The sequence below is a fragment of the Cuculus canorus genome, chromosome 20 (genome assembly GCF_017976375.1).
Source record: "Cuculus canorus isolate bCucCan1 chromosome 20, bCucCan1.pri, whole genome shotgun sequence".
NCBI lineage: Eukaryota > Metazoa > Chordata > Aves > Cuculiformes > Cuculidae > Cuculus > Cuculus canorus.
Genome location: NC_071420.1, coordinates 4,250,042 through 4,261,205, shown reverse-complemented (window position 1 = coordinate 4,261,205; position 11,164 = coordinate 4,250,042). Strand labels below are relative to the sequence as shown.

General features: G+C 60.5%; 2 protein-coding genes across 2 annotated transcripts in view; one reads left to right on the top strand and one right to left on the bottom strand.

Moving 5' to 3' along the window:
* Nucleotides 1-2,586: 2,586 nt before the first annotated feature.
* BHLHA9 (basic helix-loop-helix family member a9) lies at nt 2,587-3,343 on the bottom strand. The gene has a single exon (XM_054084638.1). It carries the CDS (start codon nt 3,337-3,339, stop codon nt 2,587-2,589), a length of 753 nt encoding a protein of 250 aa, XP_053940613.1. The 5' UTR covers nt 3,340-3,343.
* Nucleotides 3,344-7,668: 4,325 nt separating this feature from the next.
* The window catches only part of ABR (ABR activator of RhoGEF and GTPase), a 43,089-nt gene continuing 39,593 nt past the window's right edge, over nt 7,669-11,164 (top strand). The window contains exon 1 of the mRNA XM_054084633.1: nt 7,669-7,976. Within this exon, the coding sequence (XP_053940608.1) occupies nt 7,679-7,976 (298 nt within the window). The 5' untranslated portion in view covers nt 7,669-7,678. The remainder of the gene's footprint in view (nt 7,977-11,164) is intronic.

The following is an 11,164-nucleotide window of genomic DNA, read 5'->3' as shown; positions in this document are numbered from 1 at the left end:
GCCGGAGGAGGGGCCAGCCCGGCTCGGCCTCCGGGGCAGGTATCGGGACCGCGGACCGCCCCCTGAGGTGTCCCCGTCCTCCCCGCCCCCGGCCCCCGGTGCAGGCGGTGCCGCACCCCCGGGGATGCTGGGCGGGGCGGGGCGGTGGGAAAGCCGAGTGGGAAAGCCCCTGCCACCTCCCTCCCGACCCTGCTCGAGGCTCTGCCCCGCCCCGTGGATCCCCGCTATTCCCGGGGGCTCCCACGGGATCCCCTTCGCTGCAGTGGTACGTGAGAGCCCAGCCCTGGATGGGCTCCGCTGGTGCCGGCGGGGCTGGGTGCCCCCTCCAGCCCCGGAGGAGCGGGGGGATGCTGGAGGCAGCTCGCGGTGGGGGCCGGTACACGCAGCCCCGCTGTTCCCGAGTCCCTCCTGGCGGAAAGCCTTTCCCCAAGCAGATGGGGGGACGTGCGACACAAAGCAGAGCCTGGGTTGGGTGGAGTGCCCGGCGGTACTCCTGGTTCCAGCTGCTCTGGGAAAGCGTCCTTCCCGGGGACAGGGTGAGAGGAGACCCTCGCTGAGGGTGGGTGACTCTGGAGACACAGCAGCTGGGGACAGAGACGCCAGATCAGTGACAGACACCCTGTCCCTCGCTAGGAGTTGCAAAGGAGAAAGGGTGCTGGTGCAGGGGTGGGTTGCGTTCTGTACAGGAAATAACAGCAGCCTTGGGAGCGGGTAGTTGCTATGACGGGCAGGAAAGAGGGCTAAAAAATCCTGCAGAGCCTGGATGCCTGGCAAAGATGGATGTTTTCCACCCATTCTGTATCATACCTCGGTTCCAAATTTGTTAGAGACTTCCCTGGCAGTGAGTGCCATCTATGGGGCACACCCAGCACCTTCTGTCTCTTCAAGAGGTGTCCAAGGAACCTGCTGCCGGCTGCGGCCTGTTGTTTGATGCCGAACACTGTTCTGAGCCTGCCAGGCTGCTGCCCTCCCACCTTCTCCCCTAGGACTTATCCCATCCCACAGCTCCAGACTGACTGAGGATCTGTGTTTCTCACGTATGAGCCCAAGAGCAGCAGGGAGAACCTGCCTCGGAGGGGATCTCGTGGGGTTATTGTGCCTTCCCCCCCTGCTTCTGCCTCCCTGGCCATCTGCTTCCATCTGTCTTGCCTTGACTGAACACCAAAGCTTAAAACCTAGAGATGCAAATTTGGATGGAGGGAGGGGTTTCACTTAAACCTTCTTCGAATGCTGGTATTGCTGGGTTCTCACTCCGTGTGTGACGAGTGCTGATGAGGGGCTCTGGGGAAAGCAGAGGAAGATGCCCAGCATAGGGATACTGCTGGGACAAGCAGGATTCCTTCAGCGGACATCGCTGCAGGCCTTCTGGCATGGGGAACATCTGTTGGAGATTAGAGCCAAGACGCCTCACACTGTCAGCACTTTAATGAGGCTCCTTTGCTGAGCAAAGAGCTCTCTCTCCTGGCTGCTGCTTGCTTTCCTCGGCTCATTGTCCAGCTGCCTTGTCCCACTTGGGGATTCAGGGAGGAGGAGGAGGAGGAGAACCTGGGGAGAGACTGGCATGTAGGAGTGAAGGGTTGAGATGGTTGTTCCAGCGCATCCGCCCCCAGCCCCAGCAGGGAAGGAGCTCAGACTTCATGCATCGGCAGCCAGCGTTGAGGCTCAGGTGGGAGTGCTGGGGTGGAAGCAGTGGGGCTGGAGGAGCTCAGTAGGGGCTCAGCACTACAGGAATTATGCAGCGTGATGTACCCTCTCCAAAAATCTGCCAGTTGTCATGTGTGCAGCAATAAACCCCTGCAGCAATTCCAGTTTGCTGAGCCCTGGGCAGAAGCAGAGCCCACCCAGCTAGCCTGAGCTCTCTAAGGTGGGGGGAAGGGGCCTTTCAGGTAAAATCCCACCCTTCCTTCCCTCCACTGGGACCAGCCTGGAGGGTGCTATTGACCTATCCCACCAGAGCCACTTTGCAGCGATCAGGAGGAAACCACCAACGGATGCTTGGGTTTTATGAAAGCTGACATCTGTCTCCCCTCCCAGCCTGGCTTGGCAAATCTGCTGGGCCAAACGTCTGCATGAATGAGCTTAGCATCAAAAGTCCCAGGGCACAAACATTTCTCTGTTTCTGTTCCCCTCCTTCACTGTTGGGAGCCAGAGCGACCAGCCAGCCAAGGGCTTTAGTGTGATCCCCACGGCCCATCTGTCCACCCCACACATATTAACAGCCACTGCCCTGGTGCTGGGTTTTTAAATCATATTTTCTCACAGAGCAAGCAAGAGAGAATAAATAACAGTGACAATGTGCAGCAGTGAGACCTCGCAACAAGAAACACAGAGCTGGTAATTCCAGAGGGCTTCCCACCTTCCACAGTTTTCTTGCAGAGCTGTGAGCTGCACCCAGGCAGTGATGGGGCCCCACGCGGCATCTTGGGGGCTCATGGCTCTTGCCAGTATCGCAGATGAGCTCTGCATCCTGCAGTGCTTCTCTCCCATGCAAAAAAAGTCCCTTTGCAGCTTCCCCATCCCCCATCCCCATTTGTCCTGTGGATGCGTTACCTTCCCGGCACCTTCTTGCCATTCCAGCCGTGCAGGTCAGTGGATAGGGAAGCACTGCTGGTGTTCCCAGCTCTGGCAATATCCCAGCTGCCAGGGCACTGCTCCGAACAAGGGGTCTCGCAGGCTGCCTGTGTATCTCTGCTGGCCTCGGAGCCCTGGCGGCTGGGTCCCACCAGAACAATAGGCAGGGCTGGGAATGGAGTGATCCTCTTTTGGGCTCTCGTGGTGATGGAGCTGCCTGTCAGGTGAAAATGTGGTGTAGAGAGGGGATGGAGGGCAGTACTGCAAGCTGGCAGTGCCCACATATCCAGGCTCCCAGGGGAGTGGGGATCCGCTGGTCTTCATCCCTGTCACCCGCGCGGGGACCCCAGCCCGGCCACGGCACTCGGAGTGGGTGCAGGGCCAGCAGCGCCCAGCACTGTGCAAGGAGAGGGACAGAGCCGTGATCCTGTTGATGGCTCGCCGGAGGGTAGCGATTTTGGAAAGCCTTTTGCCACCGAGGTCATGTTTGAGGGCCATCCGCAGGGCATTGAAGGCTTGGTTGTAGTCCAGGATCCTCTTGCGCTCCCTGATGTTGGCAGCCATCCTCCTAGCCTTGGAGCGCACTGGCCTGCTCCTCTTCCTCACCTTCATCCCTTCAGTGTCCCCTAGGCAAGCGGCTGCTTCGCTTCCCTGGGGCACCCACAGACCCTGCCCATAGCACGGCTGGGGCGCAAGCCCCCCTTCCCGCTCCTCTTCCGAGCTGTCGGGCTCTGGACCTCTCCCGATGGTTGCTCCAGACATGGCCATGATGAGGGGGAACAGGAGAGGTGCTGCTGCGGTCCTGCCTCCCGCAATATGTAGGAGACACTCCTTTGGGGATGTGCAGCCGCCTTTAAAATACCCACCGCGGGGCTCGGCTCATCACGTGGCTCAATCCCGACCCCCCTCACCTGCTGCAGGTGTGCTGCCCTGGGGAGAGGCACCGTGAGCCCTGCCCGGCCTCTGCCTGACAGGATGCTCCTGAGCACAGTTTGACCCGAGTTTGGTCGCTGCAGGAGTTCCCTGTGCTGCTCTGCCCTCTCCGGTGCTGGGAGGGTTGGCAGCTCGGCGTCGACTGGGTCATCCCTGGCCATGTGGTGCCATGAGCTCCATGGGGCATCCCCACCCTGGAATGGGATTTGGGCTCTGCTCCTCTCTGCAGCGTTTCTGTTATTTCCCATCTGGGAGAAACTGAGGCGTGGGGTGATGAGGTTGCTGAGGACAGCAGTGAGTTTCATGCCTGGGTGCAGAGGATAAAAATGACTCCTGCCCGCAGAACGGGACTGGAGCGCTGCGCTGCCTTTGAGAGGGCAACTGAGGCTCAGCTCCTCGCAGCTGCACCCCAGCAAGCTGGGAGCATCCATGGGCATGGAGGCGGGTGGGTGCCCGGGCAGGAGCAGCCCCCGGGAGGAGCAGAGGAATGTGCAGGGCTTGGCACGCCTCTGCCCTGCGGAGCAGGAAACAAGAATGTGGCAGGGGGGATTGGGGCAGGTGATAAAAGAGCTAAAGTGCTACCTGCCTCCAGAGCCTTCCTGTCCCTTCCCAGCAGCGGGGAGCCCCGGGGGGCAGAGCTGTCTGGGCTGGTGCTGCTGGCCCAGCCCGGCATTTACTCTGAGGGACACGATGGTGAAAACAGCTCCTTGTTCCCTGCATCCCCAACCCAGCGGGACAGAGGGATTTGCCAGGTCTGGTGGGTTCAGAGCCGATGGGGAGGGCCAACTCCCCATCCTCTGAGCAGCGCAGGGCCACCACATGTGTTTGCCCATCGTTTCCTTAGCGAGAAGTGGCTAAAATGCTTTCCTGTGTGAGGGAACCTTTTGAAAAATGGTCCAGGAGTGGGTCTGACAAATTGTTGGGGTGAGTGGTGCAGAAGTAGAGCCTGGGGAGAACGTGTTCCCCTTGATCCATCCCTTCGTATCTGATTGTCCCCACTCACATTTGATCAATAGCCACAATTAGTGGGGGGCTATTTGTCTATTGCTCTTCTCCTCTCTTGGCTCTTTGAAGTCGGAGCTAATTTAGGTGCCTCTGCTCCAGGAACCCAGTAAATCAGGAGCTGGGGCCTCAGGGAGAGGGGAGGACCAGGTAGCAGGACTTCAAAGGAAGGTGAAGCTTGCAAATCTTTTTGAGCACTCACCTGTGCTCACTATGGCCCTCCTGTGCTCACTATGGCCCTCTTGTTCTCTCCAGTGGCCTTTTGGCTGCCCAGTCTTGCTCTGCCCAGGAGCGGATGCTCCCCCAGCCCGTGCCTTACACAGTGAGCTCAGCTCCGGAGCGAGGGGCTCTTCAAGATGCTTGAATGCCAGCTGGACATGCCTGCTGGTCCCACTTAGAGATATTCCCGTCCAAAATCCAGATGAGCAAGAATGATCCCTGCCACAGGAATGTTTTTACTTGTGTGGGAGGTGCAGATATAGAGGTGGGACGGGGCAGGCAGCAGCCCGAAGGTGCCCACCGCACAGGGCAGAGCCTGCTGCCCACCTCCTGCCCACAGCCCCCAGGAGCTCGTTGTTGGACCGATGCTGGGGCTTCCCAGCATCTCAGCTCTAGGCAGCCCTGGCCCCGAAGGGAACCATCCACAGCTCTCGGAAGCGGGCAAGGCCAGATTGTAAATCATGGGTCATCAGATACCACCTGCTGCCTGTAATTAGTGCATCCCACTGGGCCATCCCCACCTCGTCCTGATCGCTTCCTACCTAGGTGCCCATTACAGGGTGGGAGGCCAGCAGGAACGCCCACCCTGGCCCTGCTCCCTCAGCCTCCGCTGATTTATATCTGCGTGCTGGAGAGATTTATGGGCTGAGATGGGGAGCCAGAAATGTGTTGTAGGGCTCTGCCGGGCCCGTCTGCCTGAACAGATGATGAAAGAGCTGTAATTATCTGTCGCCATGCATAAATCAGGCCACTCACGGCAACCCTCTTCCTCCTTCCCAGCCTCCACGAAGGAGTTTGACCCCTGGGGACACCCCACCTCTCCAGCACGCGTCACACTGAGCCCGGGGCACCTGCCCGTCTCGGGCAGCATCACCACAGCTTTTGTGGGTCTCACAGCCCAGAGGTGTGTTTTGGGGGTCTTTGCCCCACACACTGGTGCAGAGCACGGACTGCAGCTCTTGCAGCAGGTCAGGCTGCTCCCACCTGCATCCATCCAGGACCCCAAAACCGCTGCTGCTGGGACCATCTGGGAGCTCAGCCCTCAATGGAGGTGAACCCCTAGTGGGGTGGTGAGGAGGCGGCCGACACGGTCCAGGGGTGCTGCCCAGCTCCCACCAGTGTCCCAGCATCATCCAAACTCCTCAAGAAGGCTGCAACGGAAGGCGTGACTGTGTCGGAGGGAGATGACGGAGTGGGGAACCCATGGTGCGAGTCAGGAGAGCCAAGGACTGGCGGGCAGGGAGGTGCCCACCCTGGTGACGGAGGGGAAGGAGGAGGCGGTTGTTGCGACACTGCCTGTGCCCCGCGGGTAAATAAATGGGGTGCTTTGTTCCTGCTGGGACACGGCCAGGTGGCACAAGGGGCACGGGCTTGTGAGTCATCCGCAGCCGCCACGCACGCCCTGGGAGGAAGGAGCAGAGGCCATGCCAGAGGCTTCCATCTCTGCCCCGGCACCCTGCAAGGTCCCCACAGCCCCGTGCCTTGTGTGCCGCAAGGGAATTGCCAGGGCATGGGGCTGGAAACGGGAGCGAGCGGGAGGGCAGGGATTTCCCTGGCAGTTCAAAGGCAGTGGGCGCACATATCGTGGCACCAAGTGGGTGTTCACCACTCCCTACAGGAGTTTGTGCCCCTCCAGCTGATGGGAACGGCCCATCCATCCTGGAAGTGTCACTTCCCAAAGATGAGGATGACAAGGGAACAAGCAGAGCTCCATGGTGAAGGCTGGGGCACGCACTGGCCAGGGACACAGCAGCTTGGTGGCACACGAGCAATCCCATGCCTTGGAGGCTCAGTCATTCCTGGCTTGGGGACTGATTTCTTTGCAGCGTGTGGGATTGTTTGTGTCATTAGCTGTCGCTTTGTCAACTGCTCTGACGCTGCCAGCGCCAGACGCTCCATCGCTTGCAGAGCATCCTCCTGGCCCACATCCTGCACCTCCTCCGGGGGCCCCAGAGGTGGGGATGGTGGGACTGGAGGTCGGAACAGCCCAGAATACAGCATTGGCTGCTGAAATCCATCACATATTAAACCCGGGGAGAGCTTGTGGTGCTCAGCACCTTCGCCACGCTCAGGATCTCAAAATCCATCACATATTAAACCTGGAGAGAGCTTGCGGTGCTCCTGAGGTCCCGCAGCCGGGGGGATGACAAGGATGGGCTGCGGGGTGCGGGTACCACGGCTGTCCCGCACCAGTCCCGCAGCTGGAGCCAAGAGGGAGGGGGGACACCAGGCAGGGCTGCGGGGCGCGGGTAGCACGGCTGGAACAGAGCCTGGAGGGGACCAGGTGAGGCCGCAGAGCTCAGGCACCGCGGCTGCTCCCTGCACCAACCCCGCAGCCGGGGGAGGGCTGAACCAGGCGGGGATGCGGGGATGTGGGAACTGCGTCCATCCCGCCCCGATCCGGGGGGGACCAGGAAGGGCTGCGGGGCTCCAGTCCCGCGGCCGGGGGGGACCGGGCAGGGTTTGCGGGGTTTGGGGGGTCCATCCCGCGTCCTGCAGTCCGAACAGAGCGAGGTGGGCCAGGAGGGGATGCGGGGCGCAGGTACAGCATCCATCCCGCACCGGTCCCGCAGCCGGGGACGGGACCAGGAGGGGCTGCGGGGCTCCGGTCCCGCCGCCGCTCCCGCATCGGTTTCGCAGCCGGGGAAGTCAAGGAAGGTCTGCGGAGCGCAGGTACCGCATCCATTCCGCATCTGTCCCGCGGCCGGGGGGGGACGGACCAGGAGGGGCTGCGGGGCTCCGGTCCCGCGGTCCGGGGGGGATCTGAGGTCCCGAGCGGAGCGGGGCGGTGGCAGCGCTGCTCCCGCCCCGGCGGGGCCGAGCCGAGGCGGGGCGGGCCGGGGGCGGGCTCGGACGTCAGGGCGGGCGGCGGGGAGGGGGCGGAAGGCGGCGGCGGCCGAAGAAGGCGGGGGGTGGGGTGGGGGGGGAGCGAAACTTGGTGCCGGGGCGGGGGATGGCGGCGGGCGAGGCCGCCCGGGAGCACTTCGCGCGGCACTGGCAGGCGGAGTTCCCGGGGGAACCGGCGCCCCGCATGGAGCTGGGCTCGGTGCGGGCGATGGAGCGGGAGCTGGAGCGCTGCCGGCGGCACCTGCGGCGCTTGCAGCGGGCGCTGGCCGAGGAGCGCTTCAAGGTGGGGTACCTGGAGGCGGCGCTCGCCACGGCGGCCCCCGCGCCGCCCCGCAGCCCCGCGGGCAGCGACCCCGAGCCCGGCAGCGGCCGCAGCTCCGACGCGGAGGACGGGTCCTCGGCAGGTGGGTGACCCGCACCGGGCATCCTGCATCCCGCACCCTGGGGCATCCCGCACCAGGGCATCCCGCACCGGGGCATCCCGCACCGGGGCATCCTGCACTGGGGACGAGGGCATCCCGCCCCACACCCCAGGGCATCCCGCACCGGGCATCCCGCACCCCGGGGCATCCCGCACCCCGGGGCATCTCGCCCCACAGCCCAGGGCATCGAGCACCAGGGCATCCCACACCACACCGTGCCCTGCATCTCATATCAGGGACAAGGGCATCCAGACCCCATGTCCCAGGACATCTCACACTGGGGACAAGGGCATCCCAGCCCACATCCAGGAGCATTCCACACTGTGGACGAGGGCATCCCACCCTGTGTCCCAGGACGTCCCACACCAGGGACAAGGGCATCCCGCCCTGTGCCCCAGGACATCCTGCGCCACATCCCAGGGCATCCCACAGCAGGGACAAGTGGGTCCCCAGCCCTTGTGACATCCGTGCTGCATGGTCAAGGGCATCCCCAGGCCTTGTGCTGGCCATCCTGAGCTCCTGTGCCATACCCATAGCACAGTCAAGGGTACCTCCTGCAAGGTGTGGCAGAGAATATTCCATGTCCCCGTGCCATTCTGAACCCCTCTGCCAGCCTTGGCTCACAGTCAGTGCACCCTGTTTGGTGACATGGCAGAAGATCTGACACTATCCCCATGCTGTCCCTGCTGGGCAGCCGGGGACATCCCATGCCATCCTTGTTGCATAGCCAGGGACATCCCGTGGCTGATGCTGCCCCAAGCCCTTGTGCTATCCTCATCAAACAGCTGATTCCTGCCCTCAGCCCCTGTGCTGTCCCCATCCAACCGCTAAGGCCACCCCAAGCCTCTGTCTTGTCCCTGTCCTGCTTTGCGGGTGTCCTGTGCCAAGACCCCATCCTCAGGCATGCCAGGAGGGAGGATGGATGGCCGGACCTCTGCTCTGACCAGGGGCCAGCTCTGGAGCTGGGAAGCTGTTGGGGAGTCACTTCCTCCGAGTGTGACTTGGCACACGGGGACACCTCTGCTCGTCTGACAGCCCGTGACCTCCCTTGGGGAGATCCGGGAGCTGCTAAAGCAGAAACGTGCCAGGGGGGTGAGGTGTCCTGGGGTGTTTCTTTGGGTGGTTTGAGGATGATGTTAATTTGCAGCTGGCTGGTTTGCGGTGCTGAAGGTGCAGCCGGCTTGTGCTGTCACTCGTCATGCTGTCCTACTTCCAGCGGCCTGGAAGTTGTTATTGCATCAGCTTTAATCCTGGTTCAAACACAGTCCTGACAGCTAAGGAATGTCACTTTTATGTTGTTAATTCTGCAGCTGACTTGAGTTACTTTTGTTCTTCCTCGATTGTTTGGGATAGTGTTTTTTTCCCAAGGCTGTATATTGTGCTGGTTTAAGATTGTCTGGGTAGCAAGCGCTCTGATGTCGAACTGTGCGTAATATTTAGAGCAGTTTATATTTATTGGATCAGTCTATAGGGCTGGGGAACAGCTCCGTTTCCGTTTCACCTTCCCAAGCTGCCTGGAGGTGAAACATCCAAAGTATGTGCTCTTGGTGTTCTCTCCGCTCCGTGCCAGGCTCACTCACACGTGTGTTCCTGCCTCTCCCTGGTTGGCAGGGACATGGGCGCCTGCTCCCAGCTCTGCAGTGAGGACTGAGGATGTTCAATGCACCACCTTCAAAAGGCCACCCCGAGCCCTTCTCCAGCTCCCCATCAGTGGGCACCTGTAGTTGTTTTTAGGGAGCTGCTCAGCACCTGAGAGGGTTTGAGTGTGTTGGAATGGCCAAGTGCAAATCCTTTTGATTTACACTCAGATCCTGCATTTTATTATATCTGGGTAATGCTCCTGAATGTTTCCAAACACCCAGGATCATGCAAGGCTGCTTTCAGGCCATGGGAGTGTTGTTAAAGGGGCTTTCCTGGAGCAAAGTGTCAGGAATTGATCTCTGAGCCCCCAGCTCCCAGCTTGATAACCCAGAGAGGTCCTTGAGCCCTTTACTGCCCTTCAAGGTGGTTGGACCAAGACCTTTGCAGCTGGTTGGGGTGAGTCTTTCAGGCAAGACCTTGAAATCCAAGGTTGTGCCTGCTGCAAACAAGTGTGACCCCTTCCTCCTCTTCCTCCTCTAAATGAGACCATCACAGTCCCCGGCTCCTGCGCTCATCCGATGAGTTTCTCTGCCAAGTGCCCAGCTCCTCACTCCACACCATGACTGGGCTCTGCGTGGAGGTCGGCTGACGGTGGTGGCCATGAGCTCTCCCCAGCCTTGTCCCGAGCCTTTCCTGGGCATCAGCACTTTTCTTTGTTGCATGTTATAAGGGTGCCTGTGTGCGCTGACGGCGCTGACATTTAAAAGCAGAATTTGGGAGTACAGTACAATGCATGCGGTCGTTGCCTGGATCCCCCTTTCTCTGGACAGTTGGTTAACTTTGCACTCCCGTTGTTTTCTTCCCACTTCTCTTTATTTTTTTCAGTTAGAATTAATATTTCCTGATCCTGGTGCTGTTTGCTTCTCCCACCAGCAACCCAGGTGGCATGTAGCTCGGTTAGCGCTGCTCTGCCTGGGATCCCTGAGTGTTTTAATGTAAATTTAGGAGCTTAATGGTGCTGCAGCTGTGGCTGAACGTGGCAGGTCCTCAGTCGTTTCACTGTAACCTACACCAGTGCTGCCTGGACAGCAAATGAAGGGGTGTTGAATATAATCTTTATGGGAATTACCAAGGAAAGACAGTGGTTTCCTTTAAGTAGCTTGTGATTAATCTGACTTAAAGCGAGGAAATCTGCAAGATGCCCCTGTTTGCAGCTCTTGCACAAAAGCAGCGCGTGTGACAGCCAGATACATGATCCTGGCATCTGAGATAAGGTCCGTGCCAGCTCACCCAGGACTGACAAAATCTGAGCGTCAGCAAGCAGATGGCTAAAAGAGAGCGTGGAAAGGACTAAAATTCACTTCATCTCAGCTGTCACCTGTCCCTGTGGCTAAACACGCAGCTGGCTTCACAGCTGAGTATGCGCGGTGCCGTGTGTGGCGGTGCCGGGAGCTGGTCGGGGTGTGCCGGGGTGCGGCGATGCTTCAGCTGGGTGCTGCCTCCATCACCTCCTTTTTGCTCTGGCACAAGTCCGGGGTGAAGGGTCTGGTGCTGCGGGTTGGTACCCGTGAAGCTCAGCGAGTGGGAGG

Excerpts from the sequence above, each read along its gene's own strand:
- BHLHA9 (XM_054084638.1), bottom strand. The coding sequence starts at position 3,339 with ATGGCCATGTCTGGAGCAACCATCGGGAGAGGTCCAGAGCCCGACAGC.